This window comes from Lissotriton vulgaris, chromosome 2_2, assembly GCF_964263255.1.
Source record: "Lissotriton vulgaris chromosome 2_2, aLisVul1.2, whole genome shotgun sequence".
Taxonomy (NCBI): Eukaryota; Metazoa; Chordata; class Amphibia; order Caudata; family Salamandridae; genus Lissotriton; species Lissotriton vulgaris.
Genome location: NC_141688.1, coordinates 87239212 through 87261015, shown reverse-complemented (window position 1 = coordinate 87261015; position 21804 = coordinate 87239212). Strand labels below are relative to the sequence as shown.

At 45.6% G+C, this 21804-nt stretch overlaps 1 protein-coding gene across 2 annotated transcripts in view; it reads left to right on the top strand.

Moving 5' to 3' along the window:
- Nucleotides 1-21804, top strand: part of CSK (C-terminal Src kinase) — a 624490-nt gene that overhangs the window by 234268 nt on the left and 368418 nt on the right. For both annotated transcript variants that reach the window (XM_086959340.1, XM_086959339.1), the window contains exon 4: nt 17452-17527. In XM_086959340.1, coding sequence (XP_086815466.1) covers nt 17513-17527 — 15 coding nt within the window. In that variant the 5' untranslated portion in view covers nt 17452-17512. The remainder of the gene's footprint in view (nt 1-17451; nt 17528-21804) is intronic.

Sequence of the window (21804 nt, the reverse complement as noted above, 5' to 3'; positions counted from 1 at the left end):
TAGAGAAGGAATCTATGCATCAGAAGCTTTTTTTCCCTTCTTTTTAGGTCTCTGCTAGCGTAGGCTGCGCTTGCGCAGTCTCGCTGGTGAGATTTTATGTTTCTAGTAGGGAGGTAAACAAGCTAGCTCTTCTCCATTTGCTGGCTTCCTAAACGGCGGCCAGCCATTGGAGAAGAGCTTTGTCTGTAACTTTAAGCCCCGCCCGTTTCGGATTGAGGGGCGTGTTTTTTGCTGTCCTTTCTCTCTGTGACGTCTTCAGTCACTCAACAAAAAACACGCCTCTCAGTCTGAAAAGGACGGGGCTTATCCGCAGCTTCTGCCACCGGTTTGCTTGTTTATCTGTTGTTTTTCTGAATTTGGCAAAACTGCAGCCTGAGGTGTCTCGTTAAGGGGCTCTTACTGACGCTTTATTTATTATACGTGGCCCGGAAGCCCAATGCTTGGAGGAGCAGCGGACCGAGCGCTCCCGCACTTCCTGTCTCCCATGCCGAGGTCTGTGCAGAGCTGAATGAGCAGAAGATCGAAGACTTCTGCTTCCCGTCTGCCCGATGCTTGTTTACAGTATTAAAAGAACTGGCATAGGGAGGTAAGGCTGCTCCCTCAGCAGCCCCCTCAGACACCTCCATTCCAGTGAGCTCGTGCCCTTTATTCCCGCCGCCAGTCCCATCTCCACACTCTACGGGTATCAACCGGCTCCTTTAAATTTTTAATTTGCGCGGGTGCCTCTGTGAGCTGCATGCGCCCGCCTTCCGCCGGCTCCTCCCCCCCCCCTTCTCCGGCCTAGAGCAGAGAAGGCTTCCCCCTCTGCATGCGCCCGCCTTCCGCCGGCTCCTCCTCCCCCCTTCCCCTGCAGAGAGCAGCATGAGGACCAGCAGCGCCTGCACGCCGCCCAGGCTCTGAAGAGCAGTTCCGCGCTCCCACTATGGTGGTGCTTTTCGAGCGGGAGAGCAGCGGGCGGCCTCTGGGGCTCAGCAGCTGCTGGAGAGACCGGGGCGGCCGTCGGAGAGGAGCCGCCACCGCCGTCCGGCCGCCCCTGGACAGGTACCTGCAGCGGCCGAGCTACTGCGACGCTTTGTTCTCTCTGGAGCAGATCTCCAAGGTGCGTCCTCGGTGCAAGTGTGTGTGTAGTTGGGTCCAGTAGGCGGGTCCCTACATTGGTACGTGTTTGCCTCTATCAAAAAGGGTCTATAATCTTGCCTCTGTTCTCTGCTTGTGATCGTGTTTTTTCTTGCCTCTGTTCTCTGCTTGTGATCGTGTTTTTTCTTGCCTCTGTTCTCTGCTTGTTTTTCTTGCCTCTCTTCTCTGCTTGTTTTTCTTGCCTCTGTTCTCTGCTTGTGTTCGTGTTTTTTCTTGCCTCTGTTCTCTGCTTGTGTTTTTTCTTGCCTCTGTTCTCTGCTTGTGTTGGTGTTTTTTCTTGCCTCTGTTCTCTGCGTGTGTTTTTTCTTGCCTCTGGTCTCTGCGTGTTTTTTTTCTTGCCTCTGTTCTCTGCCTGTTTTTTTTCTTGCCTCTGTTCTCTGCGTGTTTTTTTTCTTGCCTCTGTTCTCTGCGTGTGTTTTTTCTTGCCTCTGTTCTCTGCGTGTGTTTTTATTGCCTCTGTTCTCTGCTTGTGTTCTCTTGCCTCTGTTCTCTGCTTGTGTTCGTGTTTTTTCCTGCCTCTGTTCTCTGCTTGTGTTTTTTCTTGCCTCTGTTCTCTGCTTGTGTTCGTGTTTTTTCTTGCCTCTGTTCTCTGCGTGTTTTTTTCTTGTCTCTGTTCTCTGCGTGTATTTTTTCTTGCCTCTGGTCTCTGCGTGTTTTTTTTCTTGCCTCTGTTCTCTGCGTGTTTTTTTTCTTGCCTCTGTTCTCTGCGTGTGTTTTTTCTTTCCTCTGTTCTCTGCGTGTGTTTTTATTGCCTCTGTTCTCTGCTTGTGTTCTCTTGCCTCTGTTCTCTGCTTGTGTTCGTGTTTTTTCCTGCCTCTGTTCTCTGCTTGTGTTCGTGTTTTTTCTTGCCTCTGTTCTCTGCTTGTGTTCGTGTTTTTTCTTGCTTCTGTTCTCTGCGTGTTTTTTTCTTGTCTCTGTTCTCTGCGTGTATTTTTTCTTGCCTCTGGTCTCTGCGTGTGTTTTTTCTTGCCTCTGGTCTCTGCATGTCTTTTTTCTTGCCTCTGGTCTCTGCATGTTTTTTCTAGCCTCTGTTCTCTGCTTGTGTTCTCTTGCCTCTGTTCTCTTCTTGTGTTCGTGTTTTTTCTAGCCTCTGTTCTCTGCTTGTGTTCGTGTTTTTTCTAGCCTCTGTTCTCTGCTTGTGTTCGTGTTTTTTCTTGCCTCTGTTCTCTGCTTGTGTTCTCTTGCCTCTGTTCTCTGCTTGTGTTCGTGTTTTTTATAGCCTCTGTTTCCTGCTTGTGTTTGTGTTTTTTATTGCTTCTGTTCTCTGCTTATGTTCGTGTTTTTTATTGCCTCTGTTCTCTTCGTGTTTTTTCATGCCTCTGTTCTCTGCGTGTTTTTTCTTGCCTCTGTTCTCTGCTTGTGTTCTCTTGCCTCTGTTCTCTGCTTGTGTTCTCTTGCCTCTGTTCTCTGCTTGTGTTAGTGTTTTTTATAGCCTCTGTTTCCTGCTTGTGTTTGTGTTTTTTATTGCCTCTGTTCTCTGCTTGTGTTCGTGTTTTTTCTTGCCTCTGTTCTCTGCGTGTTTTTTCTTGCCTCTGTTCTCTGCTTGTGTTCTCTTGCCTCTGTTCTCTGCTTGTGTTCGTGTTTTCTTTTGCCTCTGTTCTCTGCTTGTGTTCGTGTTTTTTCTTGCCTCTGTTCTCTGCTTGTGTTCTCTTGCCTCTGTTCTCTGCTTTTTACTTGCCTCTGTTCTCTGCTTGTGTTTGTGTTTTTTCTTGCCTCTGTTCTCTGCTTGTGTGCGTGTTTTTTTCTTGCCTCTGTTCTCTGCGTGTTTTTTTCTTGCCTCTGTTCTCTGCGTGTGTTTTTTCTTGCCTCTGTTCTCTGCGTGTGTTTTTTCTTGCCTCTGTTCTCTGCTTGTGTTCTCTTGCCTCTGTTCTCTGCTTGTGTTCTCTTGCCTCTGTTCTCTGCTTGTGTTCTCTTGCCTCTGTTCTCTGCTTGTGTTCTCTTGCCTCTGTTCGCTGCTTATGTTTGTGTTTTTTATAGCCTCTGTTTCCTGCTTGTGTTTGTGTTTTTTATTGCCTCTGTTCTCTGCGTGTTTTTTCTTGCCTCTGTTCTCTGCTTTTGTTCTCTTGCCTCTGTTCTCTGCTTGTGTTCGTGTTTTTTCTTGCCTCTGTTCTCTGCTTGTGTTCTCTTGCCTCTGTTCTATGCTTTTTACTTGCCTCTGTTCTCTGCTTGTGTTTGTGTTTTTTCTTGCCTCTGTTCTCTGCTTGCGTGTTTTTTCTTGCCTCTGTTCTCTGCTTGTGTTTGTGTTTTTTCTTGCCTCTGTTCTCTGCGTGTGTTTTTTCTTGCCTCTGTTCTCTGCGTGTGTTTTTTCTTGCCTCTGTTCTCTGCTTGTGTTCTCTTGCCTCTGTTCTCTGCTTGTGTTCTCTTGCCTCTGTTCTCTGCTTGTGTTCTCTTGCCTCTGTTCGCTGCTTATGTTTGTGTTTTTTCTAGCCTCTGTTCTCTTTGTGTTTTTTCATGCCTCTGGTCTTTGCGTGTTTTTTCTTGCCTCTGTTTCCTTTGTGTTTTTTCTTTCCTCTGTTCTCTGCGTGTTTTTTCTTGCCTCTGTTCTCTGCTTGTGTTCTCTTGCCTCTGTTCGCTGCTTGTTTTTTCTTGCCTCCGTTCTCTGCTTGTGTTTGTTTTTTCTTGCCTCGGTTCTCTTTGTGTTTTTTCTTGCCTCTGTTCTCTTTGTGTTTTTTCTTGCCTCTGTTCTCTTCTTGTGTTCTCTTGCCTCTGTTCTCTGCTTGTTTTTTCTTGCCTCTGTTCTCTGCTTGTGTTTGTGTTTTTTCTTGCCTCTGTTCTCTGCGTGTGTTTATTCTTGCCTCTGTTCTCTGCATGTTTTTTCTTGCCTCTGTTCTCTGCCTGTGTTCTCTTGCCTCTGTTCTCTGCCTGTGTTCTCTTGCCTCTGTTCGCTGCTTATGTTTGTATTTTTTCTAGCCTCTGTTCTCTTTGTGTTTTTTCATGCCTCTGGTCTTTGCGTGTTTTTTCTTGCCTCTGTTCTCTGCTTGTGTTCTCTTGCCTCTGTTCTCTGCTTGTTTTTTCTTGCCTCTGTTCTCTGCATGTTTTTCTTGCCTCTGTTCTCTGCTTGTGTTCTCTTGCCTCTGTTCTCTGCTTGTGTTCTCTTGCCTCTTTTCGCTGCTTGTGTTTGTGTTTTTTCTTGCCTCTGTTACCGTTGTGTTTTTTCTAGCCTCTGTTCTCTGCATGTTTTTTCTTGCCTCTGTTCTCTGCATGTTTTTTCTTGCCTCTGTTCTCTGCATGTTTTTTCTTGCCTCTGTTCTCTGCCTGTGTTCTCTTGCCTCTGTTCTCTGCTTGTGTTTGTGTTTTTTCGTGCCTCTGTTGCCTGCTTGTGTTTGTGTTTTTTCTTGCCTCTGGTCTCTACTTGTGTTCGTGTTTTTTTCTTGCCTCTGGTCTCTGCGTGTTTTTTTCTTGCCTTTGTTCTCTGCATATTTTTTTTCTTGCCTCTGTTCTCTGCGTGTTTTTTTCTTGCCTCTGTTCTCTGCATTTGTTTTTTCTTGACTCTGGTCTCTGTGTGTGTTTTTTCTTGCCTCTGTTCTTTGCGTGTGTTTTTTCTTGCCTCTGTTCTCTGTGTGTGTTTTTTCTTGCCTCTGTTCACTGCTTGTGTTCTCTTGCCTTTGTTCTCTGCTTGTGTTTGTGTTTTTTCATGCCTCTGTTCTCTGTGTGTTTTTTCTTGCCTCTGGTCTCTGCGTGTTTTTTCTTGCCTCTGTTCCCTTCGTGTTTTTTCTTGCCTCTGTTCTCTGCGTGTTTTTTCTTGCCTCTGTTCTCTGCGTGTTTTTTCTTGCCTCTGTTCTCTGCTTGTGTTCTCTTGCCTCTGTTCTCTGCTTGTGTTCGTTTTTTTTCTTGCCTCTGTTCTCTTCGTGTTTTTTCTTGCCTCTGTTCTCTTAGTGTTTTTTCTTGCCTCTGTTCTCTTCGTGTTTTTTCTTGCCTCTGTTCTCCGCGTGTTTTTTCTTGCCTCTGTTCTCTGCGTGTTTTTTTCTTGCCTCTGTTCTCTGCATGTGTTTTTTCTTGCCTCTGGTCTGTGTGTGTGTTTTTTCTTGCCTCTGTTCTTTGCGTGTGTTTTTTCTTGCCTCTGTTCTCTGTGTGTGTTTTTTCTTGCCTCTGTTCACTGCTTGTGTTCTCTTGCCTTTGTTCTCTGCTTGTGTTTGTGTTTTTTCATGCCTCTGTTCTCTGCGTGTTTTTCTTGCCTCTGGTCTCTGCGTGTTTTTTCCTGCCTCTGTTCCCTTCGTGTTTTTTCTTGCCTCTGGTCTCTGCGTGTTTTTTCTTGCCTCTGTTCTCTGCTTGTGTTCTCTTGCCTCTGTTCTCTGCTTGTGTTCGTTTTTTTTCTTGCCTCTGTTCTCTGCTTGTGTTCGTGTTTTTTCTTGCCTCTGTTCTCTTTGTGATTTTTCTTGCCTCTGGTCTCTGCGTGTTTTTTCCTGCCTCTGTTCTCTGCGTGTTTTTTCTTGCCTCTGTTCTCTGCTTGTGTTCTCTTGCCTCTGTTCTCTGCTTGTGTTCGTTTTTTTTCTTGCCTCTGTTCTCTGCTTGTTCGTGTTTTTTCTTGCCTCTGTTCTCTTTGTGATTTTTCTTGCCTCTGTTCTCTGTGTGTTTTTTCTTGCCTCTGTTCTCTGCGTGTTTTTCTTGCCTCTGTTCTCTGCGTGTTTTTCTTGCCTCTGTTCTCTGCGTGTTTTTTCTTGCCTCTGTTCTCTGCGTGTTTTTTCTTGCCTCTGTTCTCTGCTTGTATTCTCTTGCCTTTGTTCTCAGCTTGTGTTTGTGTTTTTTCTTGCCCCTGTTCTTTGTGTTTTTTCTTGCCTCTGTTCCCATCGTGTTTTTTCTTGCCTCTGTTCTCTGCGTGTTTTGTTGTCGCCTCTGTTCTCTGCTTGTGTTCTCTTGCATCTGTTCTCTGCTTGTGTTCGTGTTTTTTCTTGCCTCTGTTCTCTAAGTGTTTTTTCTTGCCTCTGTTCTCTGCTTGTGTTCTCTTGCCTCTGTTCTCTGCTTGTGTTTGTGTTTTTTCTTGCCTCTGTTCTCTTCGTGTTTTTTCTTGCCTCTGTTCTCTTCGTGTTTTTTCTTGCCTCTGTTCTCTTCGTGTTTTTTCTTGCCTCTATTCTCTTCGTGTTTTTTCTTGCCTCTATTCTCTTCGTGTTTTTTCTTGCCTCTGTTCTCTTCGTGTTTTTTCTTGCCTCTGTTCTCTGTGTGTTTTTTCTTGCCTCAGTTCTCTGCTTGTGTTCGTGTTTTTTCTTGCCTCGGTTCTCTGCGTGTTTTTTCTTGCCTCGGTTCTCTGCTTGTGTTTTTTTTTTCTTGCCTCTATTCTCTTCGTGTTTTTTCTTGCCTCTATTCTCTTCGTGTTTTTTCTTGCCTCTGTTCTCTTCGTGTTTTTTCTTGCCTCTGTTCTCTGTGTGTTTTTTCTTGCCTCAGTTCTCTGCTTGTGTTCGTGTTTTTTCTTGCCTCTGGTCTCTGCGTGTTTTTTCTTGCCTCTGTTCCCTGGGGCGTTACTGGGCAGAGAGCTCTGTGTGTGTGTGTGTGTGTGTGTGTGTGTGTGTGTGTTGGGCTCCGTGTGTATTGGGCTCTGTGTGTGTTGGGCTCTGTGTGTGTGTGGCTATGTGTGTGTGTGTGTGTGGCTATGTGTGTGTTTGTGTGGCTATGTGTGTGTGTGTGGCTCTGTGTGGGGCTCTGTGTGTGGGTGCAAATGCAATAGGTCTCGCATTTGCGAGAGATTAAGCTATTGGCATTGTAAAAGACAATGCCATTTATTTATATTTTAAAACCAAAAATGTCATGAGCAATGCCAATAGCTCTAACTTTAACAAAGACGAGACCATTGCATTGTAAATACTTGTTTGAAGGAGGTAGTCCAGGGGCTTGTCCTGGTTTCAGGTAGTAATTTATTCTTGGGGCAAGGCCGGAGAAGGAGCGGTTGTATGTTTTGTTTTTGTGAACTTCTGTGATTTTAACAATATCAAGTTAGCTCTTATTAAGGAACGACTACCCATGGATACTTCATGTATTTTTGCCAGATAGAAAGGAGTCTTATGATGAAGGGCCTTGCGCGTAATGCAGGGCAAACTTCAATAGGATTCTTGCTTCAAACTGAGCTTTTTTCGATCTGGGGTAATGTGGTCGTTTTCCTGCATCCTGTTGTGAGTTAGGCAGCTGAGTTCAGTGTGCCTTTAACCCCTTCACTGCGGCGGCTATTTCCCCGCAGTGCTAAGAGGGAGGCGGGGTCGTGCTTGTGACGGAACTGCTCCGTCACGGCCCGCGGGTGAGCTGTGCTTGTGACGGAACGGTTCAGTCATGGCCCGCCCGCTCTTTAGAACGTCCAGCGCAGGCGCGGAATTCGCGCGGGCAGGCGCGGCGAGCGGGCCGTGACGGAACCGTTCCGTCACCAGCACAGCCCATCCGAGGCTCGTGATGGAACGGTTCCGTCTCTAGCATGGGAGGGGTTAACGGAGCCAGCTTTACTTTGGATAGGCCAGCAAGAGTCGCACTCCCGTAATCTAATCGGAAGATGACTAGAGATTGTGCTTCTTACTGAAAGTCCTCAGGGGCAGGAAGGGTTTGATTTTCCTTAGAGTGTTCATTCGGTAATTGGCTTCCCTGATAGTTGCACTGATATGATCTTGCACATTCAGGTATTTGTCCAATGTTATACCTAAAGATCAAATAGAGTCAATAATATGGAGGGAGCAGTTGAGGCTGTGAGTTGTTTTAGCCATTCTTCTCTGGAGGTAGAGAGATTGTGAGGGGTTATAAAAAAAGATTACGTTTTGAGGGTGTTCAGCATGAGGTCATTACGGGTCAGCCATTGTTAGTTTTTCAATAGGATGCACTTGAGGGTTTTGATACCTTCAGGGGAGAATATTTAAAAATACAATTGTCTCATCATTGAATATTTGGTAATGAATGTTTGAGAGCTTCAACTTTTTGGTAAGAGGTTCCAGGACAAGTTGAATAACGTAGGTGAGAGCATGGAACCTTGAAGTACTCCAGTTATTGATGTAATGGCAAATAGGCTGTGATTGACTTTGATTCTCTGAGTTCTGTTAGGAAGGAACAAAGCAAACTAGTTTAAAATGGGGCTAGATATCCTCTTTTCGAGATCAATCAATCATGCGGTCATGTTTGAACGTTTCAAACGCAGAGGAGTGATCATGAAGTATAAGTGGACTGTGTTCAATCTGATCACGCAATGTCAAGGCATCGTCCGGAATGTGTGGCGGTCGTTATATTGCTATGTCCAGTTCTGAAGACTGATTAGCAATGGTCTAGAAGTTGGAAATGTTCAATGTGGTTGCAGAGTTGTAGGTGTATACCTTTCTCAAGTAGCTTTGCTAGAGTTGTGATGTTGGAAATTGCGCAGAAATTGTTGGTGTGATGGGTCCTCATTTGGTATTTTAAAAATTGGGGTTACCTGTCCTATCTTTAGGCAATCAGGAACCATGCTCTAAGAGAGAGAGATGTATTGACAATCTTCATCCATAATGGAAGTTCTAAGCATTTTGCCGACCTTTGAGGACAGGGGGTCATTAAAGTGATTAGAGGGTTTTATTGGTGTAATTACCGAGAGTATGTCGATTTTGTAAGGGATTTTGAAGGAAGATCAGGTAGCCTTACTTTTTAGAGGTATACCCAGTACAAGGGGAACTGTCTAAGGGGCCTGCATCAGGTGGAGACTGAGCTGGTTATGGCTTAGCAGAAGCAAAGGTGAGTTGCAGTTCCATTCGATCCTCCTTGTCTTATCGATAAATTGAGCAGAGAAGTCATTGGCATTTGGTAGTGTCCCAGTGTCTGCTGAGTGGTGGTTAGAATGGCAGGCTGAATAGTTTTTTGGGTATGCGTGTGGCATTGTCTTGTTAACGGCGATGGATTAAACCCAGATCTTTTGACTGGGTGTGAGTGTTTGATTGGTTCAGATGCTCTGTCCATTACCACCCCCTTTTGTACCGCTTTTGACCGCCATAAGTGTGGCAGGGTATGCTCAGACGTGAGTCCCTTGCTCACTTTGCCACTGGATTCAAGCAAGCCGGGCTGAAGATGGCTGGAATGCCAGAAACCGGTCCTCGGAAGCTTGTTTCCGGTCCAGGGAAGGCATGGCTTGGCAGTTCGGGCTGGACTGTTCCCATGAGGCACAGGGTCAGACTGATTTGCATATAGCCATGTCTGAACTGGGGTGGGAGAGTGGGCTAAAGAACGGTGATGGATTAAACCCAGATCTTTTGACTGGGTGTGAGTGTTTGATTGGTTCAGATGCTCTGTCCATTACCACCCCCTTTTGTACCGCATTGTCTTGTTAAGTCATAAAGTATTCTGCTTTTGACTTGCAGATGTGTTTTTTATAGGAGCTTCTTAACGACCTCAATTGCTTGAGGTTGGAGCCAGATGGAGAGATTCTCCATGATCTCTCAGCAAGCCTTAGATGCACCTTTCCTCATTTAGGTTGCCATTGCTCCAGGGTTTGGAGTGTCTACTAGGTATTCTTTTGAGCTGCTTCGGAGCTATCTTGTCCCGTGTGTATGACATGGATCGGATGTAATGTTGAGTTAGATCATTCACATTCAGCATATTTGTGGCAGAGGCAGGATGTTGTTGCTTATATAAGTTAGATTGTGGGATTAATATTTCTTATGTCCGTTGTCTGGGTTTGTGAAGTTGCACCTTTCTAAACAACACCTTTTCCAGGATAAAGAAGGGGATTAAGTAGTGATCAGACCTTTCACAGCGGGTTATGGATTCTCGTTGTATAGCTTTGTCCTTAGCAATGATTAGATGTACACTGGAGCCTCTATTTTGTGTTGGGCCAATGCATGACTGGGTGAGGTTGAAGCCTGTAAGAAAGGCCCTGAAGGTGTCCAGAATAGGGTCATATGAGTCATTCTAATGGATGTTGAAATCCCCAAGGAAGATCTGGTTGGTGTGTTTGACTTTGTTAGAGGAGATGAATGGTATGTTATTACCTAGGGGTGGGTGAGGTTATGAATTGTGTGATGTTTGCCCACAAGTTTGTCATTGCTCCCTATTTCGAAAACTAGGTATTCGCAGTAGAGTATTGGAACAGTTTGTGATTGTTTTAGGGTGAGCATGGAGCAGTAAATGCATGCTATGCCTCCTCTAGCTCTTCTGGATCTGTACATTCTGATGTTGTACTAAAATGTCCAAAATGGTTTGGAGAGGAATCGTTAAGCCATATTTCAGTTAACATAAGGAGGTCAAGGTCTTGGGCACAAATGAGATTGGTTTCTGTTAGCCCTAGAGGTAAGGTTCATACCGCAGTGCTTCTTGAGCTTCGAGGTGATGTATATAATGGTTCTGGAGATTGGCTTTAACTAACTGAAGGTCTGGAACTACAATCAGCGAGTTTGACCTCAAGGGAAGAGGGTTCATCATTATGGAGGGTAGTGTAGTAGGACCTAGGCAAGGAGGTGTATGAGCTCTCAAGGGTGATTAGGGGTAGTCCACAGCCCTGAACAATGGAGGTGTGAGGCAAGAAATCGGGGATATGACTGGCAGAAGAGGGCTATGAGAAGGGACTGCTGGTAGTGATGGTAGGATGAGGGATAGGAAGAGGTCTAATAGGTGTGCCAGCGATGGGCATCATATGCTGTCAGGAGGTTGTTTTGAGCAGGTTGGAGGTCCAAGTGGTAGATATGGTCGCCAAATGTGAAGCAGATGTGGAATCTGAAGGGGTGACCCTGCTTGAAGGATGCAGATTAATATCCGTGATTATCTCCTCTCCAGGGTGAGGTCGTTGACCGTTCTTGGGCTGCGGCTGTCAGTTCCCTGTCTTCTATGAGATAAGGGCATGCTCAGAACAGATGTGTATAATAGGGGAAGGGCAGGAGTCCTCATTTGGAGAAGGTTATCTGAGGCCATCAGCTGCGAGTTTCTTGTTGCAGTGACCGGGGTGTACTTGAGGAGGCAGACTACATGTATTAAAGTAAGCAGAAGTACAGAGTCTACTTTTTCCCATGACATTTTTTCTCCAAACCTGATAGCATAAGTGAAATGCAGACACTGGATTCTCTGTAGATTCACTGTGTGCTGTCAGATAACTGTGATTAATTATGGCAGAGATCATTGTGTGTGACACCATATGTCACACCATTTGGATACTTCACGGATGCAGAGTCTGTTTATTACTGAGAGCGCACATATTTTGTGTGTGTGTATATATATATATATATATATATATATCTCATCTGCCCAAATTTTGCCCTCATTGAAGAAACACTCATCGCCAGGTTCGCTTTAGTAAAATGGCACAAACCAGCATTCTGTTTCGTTCTATTTTTGAAAACTTGTTTCGGACAGCCATGTCCTAATTACAATAATTATTTCCTCCAGTATATTTGTGATGTCGCAATTTGATTAAAACATATTTGTATAGCCTCCAGTTGGCCGCCAGAGTAAAAGCACAGTGCGTCATAATTTGCTTGCCCTGGCGATCTTTTCAGCTCAGACGATTCTGAGCCCAGACCCGCTTGTTGCTTCAATTCGGTGGTGCAGTCTTAACTGCAGGACTGCCGTAACTATCCATCCAAATATTGCCTTAATTGAAGACGCACTCGTCGCCAGGTTCTCCTCCTTAAAATGGAACAAACCAGCATTCTGCTCAGTTCTGTTTTTTTTTTTTTTTTTTAAAAAAGCCTAACTCGTTTCGGTCTCTCATGATTCCTTGATCACAGGCACATTGCTTAATCACCAAAAGGGAAGACTACCAATCAACTTCCTCTTGCTTTTATTGCCCCCTGGTGGGATTGTATTAGTTTATTCAGGTATACTGGAATATTTAGTTCTCATAAGCAGCGCATGATGAGGGTACGCCTCATAGTTTCTTGAAATAACCATTATTGGTAAATTTCAGTGTTTTTATGTTTAACATCTTACGTTTAAACTGATGGTTTCACCTACCTACAACATCATTGTAAGCTTTGTTTTTTCAGTGAATTTCTGAGTTTAAAAAAAATGCTAAATAACATATTGGCAAAAAAAAAAACGCATATTATTGGCATATTTAACTCTGCTAGCCACCAGCTTCTCACAGCAGCACAAGACCTTTGCTGTTCATGGCAAGGGGTAGCTGCAGGACCAATTGCCCTTACACAGCCAACCCTCCACAGACACTCAAACACCCACACCCTTTTTAGGTTTCGCCTGGCCGAAGGCTGCGCACTGCGTAGATTTTCGGCGCAGACGAAATCTTATGTTACAACAGAGTGGGCTTGGGATTACGCCCTCTGTTCCATTGGCTAGCTCCATAAATGGAGGCTAGCCATTGGAACAGAGATCTGTCCGTCATGGCCGGACCAGATTCGTGGGCGTTCCCGCGATTTTTTCCCTCTCCACCCACTTCTGATCGTCATGCGGCTGTGGGCGGATGTTATTTTTTTTTTTTCAACGCCATGTTTTGTTCATTTGCCGGATCAATGTCCAGGTGAGTGCGCCCCCCTCCCGCTGTCCGTGTGCCCGCCCGCCCCCCTCCCGCTGTCCGTGTGCCCACCCGCCCCCCTCCCGCTGTCCGTGTGACCAGTTTAAAGAGACCTAGAAAAAAAACGATTTTCCGCCCCACTCCCGCTGTCCGTTTGCCCGCCCGCCCCCCTCCCGCTGTCCGTGTGACCAGTTTAAAAAGACCTAGAAAAAAAACGATTCCCCACCCCCCCTCCCGCTGTCCGTGTTATTAGTTGTTACGATTGTACTTGTGCCTGCGCTAACCAAAATAAACTGCAGTAAAACACCTCGCAACGCTGTGGCTAAACATGTGGGCTGTGGTGTGATTTCCAAATCTTATTTTGTTGCCACCAGATGATCGTGAGGAAACCTCATTCTCTTATTCTGCCTCCCTTTTCCTCCTGCCACAACCGGTGTCACGTGGATGCAGACTAAACCCTAGTACCGGGAGCATCATAAGTGTATGCTTAAGGCATGATAACCGGAAGCCAGATTTTGGGGTGGACTCCGGGCCCGGCCACCTCGGGGAGAGGATGGAGCCGCTGCTGAAGAATGGCTACCAGGGACAAGGCCGGTACGTGCTGGCAGTGGACGTGGGCAGTACCGTCCTCAAATGTCACGTCTACGACAGGGCGGCGGCGATCAGGGGAGCCGGCAGCAAGAAGGTGACTGTGGGGAAAGAAAGGGGGTTGTGGGAGAGAAGGAGGGGTGTGTCGGCAGGGAGCGCATGAAATGACCTGGGCTGTGAATGAGCGGACAGTGGGGCAATGCAGGTTTGCAAGAAGAGGTCAAGATGGGAATGCAAGAGCGGAGGTTATGCAGAGCTGTCCTGTTTCCTAAATCTATGCTTCAGTGGGTCACCCGGCCCAAGTTTTTGCTTTGCTTTTTGGGACTTAAAATAGTTCTTTTTATGGAGAGGTAAACAGGACTGCAAGTCCCAGCATGCAAAGGAAATCCTTGAATTGATGACTTACGACCCTGGGAAACACTAGAACTCTGTCTGTGATACATTTCCACTCACCCTCATTTTGGGGGTGTCACACATCTTAGGCTCATCTTCACCTTCCAAACGAGCAATGCCTTCCTTAGACTTCAATGGGGTCAGAGGAACCTCTTCACCTTCCGAAAATGCATCAATTGAGTTCAATAGGCTTGCCCTCAAAGGACCCCCAATTTACACACTTAGGATACGCAAAAGGGGGGGGGGGCGGTGCTTTGCGTAAGAATGGTCTCTGGGAACGGGCTGCATAAGAGAATGCTTTTTAATGCATTAAAGAGACGAGTGTAGTGCAGAATATCCACTGTAGCACTTGCTCAGTGTGCCATGCAGTGTCCTCGAGAGAGAAAAAACTAAATAAATACGGGGGCGTGGCTTTTTTTAATAAATATATATATATATATATATATATATATAGATAGATAGATAGATAGATAGTGCATATATCAAGTAGTCAGTCCCATGTAGGTTCTGCAGCTGTTGGAACCTTGAGGCATAACGCATACTCCGTGCACTATGATTTGTGATAACCGAAGTGTAAACGTGCACTGTTCCTTTATCACGTAGCAGTGTGAAGTGCAATTGCTGAACTTGGCACACAGCTCAAAAGGTGGTAGATAAGTAGACACATAATTAGGTTATGGAAACATGGCAACCTATAGTATTTTCTAAACGAGCAATCTTTCTTGATGCATTTTCTGACAGTCGTACATATAGTAAGTATTCAGTATATGACAGATATCACATTTTTACAATTACCCCCAATAAATAATATGATTAGACATAATGTGATAAATTAAGGGCAAAAAATCATAATAAACAAGTAAAATTAGAATTAATGTTGTAATCACATGGTAGGCAATACTTGCCCAGTTTGCTGTATTGGAATGAGTTTATATGAATTATTATGTTAAGCAGAAAGATATATCATGCCGAATAATAAGTAAGAAAACATTATCCGTATTCAGTGGCACGTAGAGAATAAAAATGACAAGAACACTAAAAGGCAAAGATTGTAATGCATATGTCAGTGTAACGTTTAGCATGTATCGCGTGTGGTTGTTAAATTGTCTTTCGGTGGCCGGAGTATGCAACTATGAATCTTTACTGTGATTTATAGTTCCACCATCATGATAAATAAGCATTCAACAGTGATGGGACAGCCACTTGATTGCTTACGTTGTGTGCACAGGGGGATGGCTTGTTTATTTTGGGTTCAATCGCCAAACTCCAGCTTTAACTGTAAACATCTTAAGCTAAAGCGCGGTGCCACGATTGCTTTACTTTTGAACCATTCGGCGTACCCGCTTTAGCTTAAGATATTTATAGTTATAGCGCAAATGCAGCGATTGTAACCAAAGTAAATAAAGAGAAAAAACATGCGCCCGCCATTTTTTTCTCTTCATTTACTTTGTTTTCAAAGGCGACACTCGTGCTTTGGCTGTTAACATCTCAAGCTGAGGAGCGGGTGCCTCAATTGCGTCAAAAGTAAATAAATAGATACAACGTTTTTTTTCTATTTCTTTACTTTTGAAGCAATCAGAGCACCCACGCTTTAGCTGGAGATGTTACAGCTAAAGCATGAGTGCCGCAATTGTATTGCACATGCTTGTTGAAGGTTTGGAGCCCCTCAGGAGGGTCCCCCATGCGCCGGAAGGGCTGCAAGGGCTTGTATTGCGGCCTTGTGCTACGACGTCCTACTACAATGACAATGTATGCTGTAGAAATGTTATTGCGTCATACAAAATATAGCATAACCCATAATACAACATTTATATGTTTCCTCGCGCACATCGATTAAAACATCTTCCTTCGTGCAGTCTTCTATTTCCTTTCAGCTTCGGATTAATTATGCAGACCACGTTAGTGACTACACCAGAATCTATTCTGCTTTTCATATACTAAATATATCGGTATATAGAATGATGTTAAATCTACAGACTGAAAAAATGCATGGGTGTGTATGTGTGTGTGTGGCTCTGGGGGGGTGTGTGTGGCTCTGGGTGTGTGTGTGTGGCTCTGGGTGTGTGTGTGTGGCTCTGGGTGTGTGTGTGTGGCTCTGGGTGTGTGTGTGTGTGTGTGTGTGTGTGGCTCTGGGTGTGTGTGTGGCTCTGGGTGTGTGTGTGGCTCTGGGTGTGTGTGTGTGTGTGTGGCTGGCTCTGGGTGTGTGTGTGTGTGTGTGGCTGGCTCTGGGTGTGTTTGTGTAGTAGTAATTGCTGTCTGCTGAGCTCGTCCGTAGGGTACAATAGGTCTCACATTTGCGAGAGATTAAGCTAATGGCAATGTAAATGACAATGCCATTTATTTATCTGTTTTCAAAACCAATACATAAATACGCATTTTGTCATTTACAATGCAATAGCTCAAACTTTTCCAAAGGCGAAACCATTGCATTGTAAATGCTTGTTCAAAAATGTTCTCCAATCTCGCAGGACTCTTGCGGGCAACAAGCGCAGCAGCTCCTGTGCTCCGACCGGATTTTTGCAGGGAAGTCGCCTAGACTCCTGCGAGAGTTCTGCGGGATCGTGGCAACCCTAAAATATAAAATATTGTAATATAAAATTTGGTCCCCAGGGGGTCAGAGTATCCATATACTGCCCGCTTATACCTTTTTAAAACAATTATTTTCAGGAAATGGAGGCAGAATGCCCACTTTCTGACATGGCAGGTGCAAGATTTCTCCTCCTGTCAAAGTATGAGCTCACCTAGGACTCGCAGGAGTTTCTCGATCTGACGAGAGCGAGATGGCAGAAGGGGAAATTGGCCCTCTCATCAGCCCGATAGTTCTATTAGTTAAAGTAGTATGCTCGCAGGACTCATGCGAACCTACCCATTCAGCTATACATAAATGTTGAAATTTAATTTCGCAAAAAAAACTGAACTGTTTTATACCAAATCACAACAATCACGCTTTCTGCCAAATTTGGTGTCATTCCTTTCAACCCTTTGGGCTGTACCACTGTTCAAAAATACCTATGGAAAATGCTTGGGTAAATTGTGTTTTGGGACCCCTCTCTGTTTCTCGGTCCCCACTTGATGGATCACCCTGTATCAAGGAAGGAGCTTAGGTGGTTTAACGTGTTGTTGGGAAGGGTTTGTAAAGATTCTTCAAACAGAGTCATAGTTATTAGTAAACCGAAAAACACTTTTCCGATAGCAGCTAGGTGCTGTGTATAACTACACAGTGGCAACTACCACTGTGTGATATAGATCATCTCTGACTTCACGACTATGAGAGCGAACGTGATTCGAGCACTGGACTCACTGAAGTTTAGCTGAGAAATCATCAGAGTAGCCTTTGTGATGGTTGACCTGGGATAGACTAATGGTGGTTTCTTGTCTGTATTTGATAAAACTGCAAGGAAACATTAGCTGATATATTTAATAATTCTTTCTGTGTGTGATATCAGAAACGGGCAGAGAACTGTACCTTAATATAGGAACAAAATGATATTTATCACATCTGATAAATTCCAATCCATGAGTTCTCTGATTTTATCTGGTGTAATAAATAGCACGATCCCCCCTGGGCAGTCGTAATCAGGGCAATAATAGCTGTGGAAGAGGTGTGGTGCAGCGGCCAGGGGACCACGGGGTTCACGGTTCGATCCCCGGCAACGGCGGAAGGTTAGCCCAGCACCATGTGACTCTGGGCAAGTTCTCTTAATCTTCCCGACGGCCCCAACGCCGGGACACCTCTCCGGAGGTAGCTGTGCGCTTTAACAAATGTTGGTATTTCATTTATAATAGTAAACATTCCCTGCACAGTTCTGGTAAATGATAAAAGAGCTGAGTAAGTAATGTCTTATTGGACGTCTGGCTTACCTTCATTGCTGCTGTAATTTTAATGGAGATTTTTTTCCTCTGCATTAGCTCTGATGAGAGATAAATACTACCTTCTTTCTCCACAGGTCTGATGGTACCGCATGAAGAAACGCTTCCTTTTTAAGACGTTCTTGAGCTCTTCCCACTATGTCTACAGTACAGGTAAGACTTTAAAAAGCTTCTGTAGATCTCTTGTATATGCCCGAAATCTTCTTTGAATACACCAGTTTTGTGTATTCAAGCATCTCTTTTTCAGCCTGGTGGGTGGTATATGATAACGAAAATGTATACATCTATGGGAATTATTTTTCTTCTCTGTGCTAGCAGGTTGAGGGATTTAGTTTGATATTTTATACATTTATGATTTGTCAGCTACTAATTCAGTTGAAATGGTTTAACCACTTTCATGCCCCCTTTAATTTAGCCTCTTGAATGCTCATGACGAGCTTAGCTCGTCATGAAGCACGGCGGTGCTGAACGTTCCACGAAGCCAATGCACCTGTGACGAGCTGAGCTCGTCATGAGCACAGGAGCGCCGTAGCTCATGACGAGCTCAGCTCATCATGAGCATGCGGGCGCTGTGCGCGCCCCCCAGCACAGCGGGGGATTAACCCCCGCAGCGAAGGGGTTAATATTCCATAACAAAATAACACACAAGACAAAAAAAACAAATTTAATTTCATCTTTCAAGGGTGTGGTTGATAATTTGCAAACTTTAAATCACAAATAGTTAAATCTACCATATCTCGCTACTAATTTCCTGCGTTTTACAAGCCAAAAAGTTGCAAGTTCTTTTAAATGCATAGTGAAAACTCTGAAGGATATTTTTTTCATGCCATATAGCTTTGTCAAAACCGAGCTTGATAAAGCTCACAGTAAACCCCCCAAATGTTTCATAGTGTTAAACTGTGTATCTATAAGGAAAACAAACGGTAGAAACAAGTGAATTATTTGATACTAAAAGAAAATCGCAACATCTGCACTAACTGACACAAATATTGTAGCATGTAGGATACTATAAAATCTTACTCTTTAAAGAAATTAATGTCCTGAATAATCGTAAATAAAATATGCAGAAAAATGAATAAAACGAGAACTCCAAGTTGCTTTCCCCCACTGATTCCACAGTTTTTTCACTGTTTCCATGTTCTTCCAACAATTTATCTGGCTCAGATACTTACACAAACCCATGCTCACAAACAGCATATCCTTCACCCTCATCAGCACCCCCAACTTGAGACTTGGTACTAGCCCTCGGTGCTAAGAAAGCGAAGGCAGTGCAGAAATGGACCATCTCACTATGATAGCGCTCTCCATAAATATTTGCTACGTTTGTGTGCTCACTCCATCAAAGCCAGGACTTCAACCACTGTCCGGCAGCAACATGGGCGTCACTACATATGTTCTCTATACACTACTGTCTGGACAGTCTGGTCCATTGTGACATGCATTTTGCACGTTCGGTCCTGCAGGACTTCTTGGTCTAATCTACTTGCAGACCCATTCCCAGGTAGTGATTGCTTGGATATCTATTCTAAGGTAGGGACTCTGCAGCTTGAAGTCTCCATCATATGAACAAGTTACTTACCTTCAATAACACCTTATGTAGTAGAAACTCTATCTAGCCACAGATTCCTTACCAACCCTTTTATAGTGTGAAGGTCACCTGTCTACGGGTTAGAAATTCACTCCAATTGTCATGCTCCTGGCATAGAAAGTTGCAAAGTAAAACGGATTTCCGCGTGCTGCTAAGGCGCCCATAAAGGTAGTTTGCCGCAGACGCACACTAGAATCACACCGCCTGTCTGCCCGCAGGGGTATTACACAAAAATGACAGTATCCAGTCTGATGCCTAGGAAAATACTTTTATTTTTTTAAATACATTTATTATTTACCCCAGATAAAGCAGCGGTTTACAGTACATGTCAATAAATAAATAAAAAGAAAGCACAGTGTAGCTCAGATCATACAAAAGCTAAGCGAGAAGGACCAATGCAAGAGATAAAACATAACGATGTATAAAATGGTGTACATAAAACAGGATGATTCAAACGGATAGTGGCCTAGAGTATACATTAAAGAAACAAGCATTGGAAATGCAATAGGTCTCGCACCATTAGAGTTAGTGCTTTTAGAATTGTTTATGGGTTTTTTTGTAAATGTTTAGCATTTTTGTTTCCTGTAGCCAATGCTAAAGTATTACAAATAAAAAAAGCCATAAACATTTCTAAAAGCTCTAACTGAAATGGTCTGAGAACTATTGCACTGTGTGAGGGTGAGGGTGAGTGAGGGTGAGGGTGAGTGAGGGTGAGTGAGGGTGAGGGTGAGTGAGGGTGAGGGGTTGAGGTTGAGGGTGAGGTGTTGAGGGAGGGTGAGGGTGAGTGAGGGTGAGGGTGAGTGAGGTGTTGAGGGTGAGTGAGGGTGAGGGGTTTTGGGTGAGTGAGGGTGAGGGGGAGTAGTTGAGGCTGAGTGAGGGTGAGTGAGAGTGAGGGTGAGTGAGGGGTTGAGGGTGAGGGGTTGAGGGTGAGTGAGTGAGGGTGAGGGGTTGAGGGTGAGTGAGGGCGAGGGTGAGTGAGGGTGAGGGGTTGAGGGTGAGTGAGGATGAGTGAGAGTGAGGGTGAGTGAGGGGTTGAGGGTGAGGGGTTGAGGGTGAGTGAGGGTTTGAGGGTGAGGGTGAGGGGTTGAGGGGGAGGGGTCGAGGGGGAGGGGTTGAGGGTGAGTGAGTGAGGGTGAGGGTGAGGGGTTGAGGGTGAGTGAGTGAGGGTGAGGGGTTGAGGGGTTGAGGGTGAGTGAGGTTGAGGGTGGTTGAGTGAGGATGAGTGAGAGTGAGGGTGAGTGAGGGGTTGAGGGTGAGGGGTTGAGGGTGAGTGAGTGAGGGTGAGGGGTTGAGGGTGAGGGTGAGTGAGGGTGAGGGGTTGAGGGTGAGTGAGGATGAGAGAGTGAGGGTGGGTGAGGGGTTGAGGGTGAGTGAGGGTGAGTGAGGGTGAGGGGTTGAGGGTGAGGGGTTGAGGGTGAGTGAGTGAGGGTGAGGGGTTGAGGGTGAGTGAGTGAGGGGTTGAGGGTGAGTGAGGGTGAGTGAGGATGAGTGAGAGTGAGGGTGAGTGAGGGGTTGAGGGTGAGGGTGAGGGTGAGTGAGGGTGAGGGGTTGAGGGTGAGTGAGGGTGAGTGAGGGTGAGGGGTTGAGGGTGAGTGAGGATGAGTGAGAGTGAGGATGAGTGAGAGTGTGGATGAGTGAGAGTGAGGGTGAGTGAGGGGTTGAGGGTGAGTGAGGGGTTGAGGGTGAGTGAGGGGTTGAGGGTGAGTGATGGTCAGGGTGAGTGAGGGTGAGGGTGGGTGAGGGGTTGAGGGTGAGTGAGTATGAGTGAGGGTGAGTTTGAGGGGTTGAGGGTGAGTGAGGGTGAGGGTGAGTGAGGGTGAGGGTGAGGGGTTGAGGGTGAGTGAGGGTGAGGGTGAGTGAGGGTGAGGGGTTGAGGGTGAGTGAGTGAGGGTGAGTGAGGGTGAGTGAGGGGTTGAGGGTGAGGGCGAGTGAGGGTGAGGGGTTGAGGGTGAGGGGTTGAGGGTGAGGGGTTGAGGGTGAGGGGTTGAGGGTGAGGGGTTGAGGCTGAGTGAGGGTGAGGGGCTGAGGGTGAGTGAGGGTGAGGGTGAGTGAGGGTGAGGGGTTGAGGGTGAGTGAGGGGTTGAGGGTGATTGAGGGTGAGTGAGGGTGAGGGGTTGAGGGTGAGTGAGGGTGAGGGGTTCAGGGTGAGTGAGGGTGAGGGTGAGGCTGAGGGGTTGAGGGCGAGTGAGAGTGGGTGAGGGGTTGAGGGTGAGTTTGAGGGGTTGAGGGTGAGTGAGGGTGAGGGTGAGTGAGGGTGAGGGGTTGAGGGTGAGTGAGGGTGAGTGGCGTCGGTGCGGTGAGAGGCGGATGTGTGGCGACACAACAACAAAGAAGCAGCGAAAACAAAGCAACATATGGCTGGGGAGTTGCAAAGACCGTAAATTAATTATAAAGGGAGGTGAGATAATGAGAGCACGTGCTCAGTCCCCTTGAAGGGGAGGGGGCAATGGCGGGCGCGAGGCAGAGACTGCAGAGTGATGCGAGGCTCCGGCGGGGTGGAGTGTGCCTTACTGGCACTATTGTCTAACACATTCCCATTGCACATCAAGTTACACCATATCGGTCGTGTTCATATAATGAGAAAAATAGTCAAAGGTACATAGTCTGTGGTGCTAAATGGAAATAATAGATACGAGTGAACCTTCACCACTGTGTACAATCCTCATTGCGTGCCGCAAATGGCAACCGCAGTAAAAAAAATGAAGGATCCCATTGGATAATCTGGAATGCTGGGCAAGCTCTAAACTGCAGCTCTATACCACTCTTATGATCGTGCACACTAGTAGAAGAGCTATATCTCATGGATGCAAGAATTTTCATCTCGGCACATTTCCTAGAAATT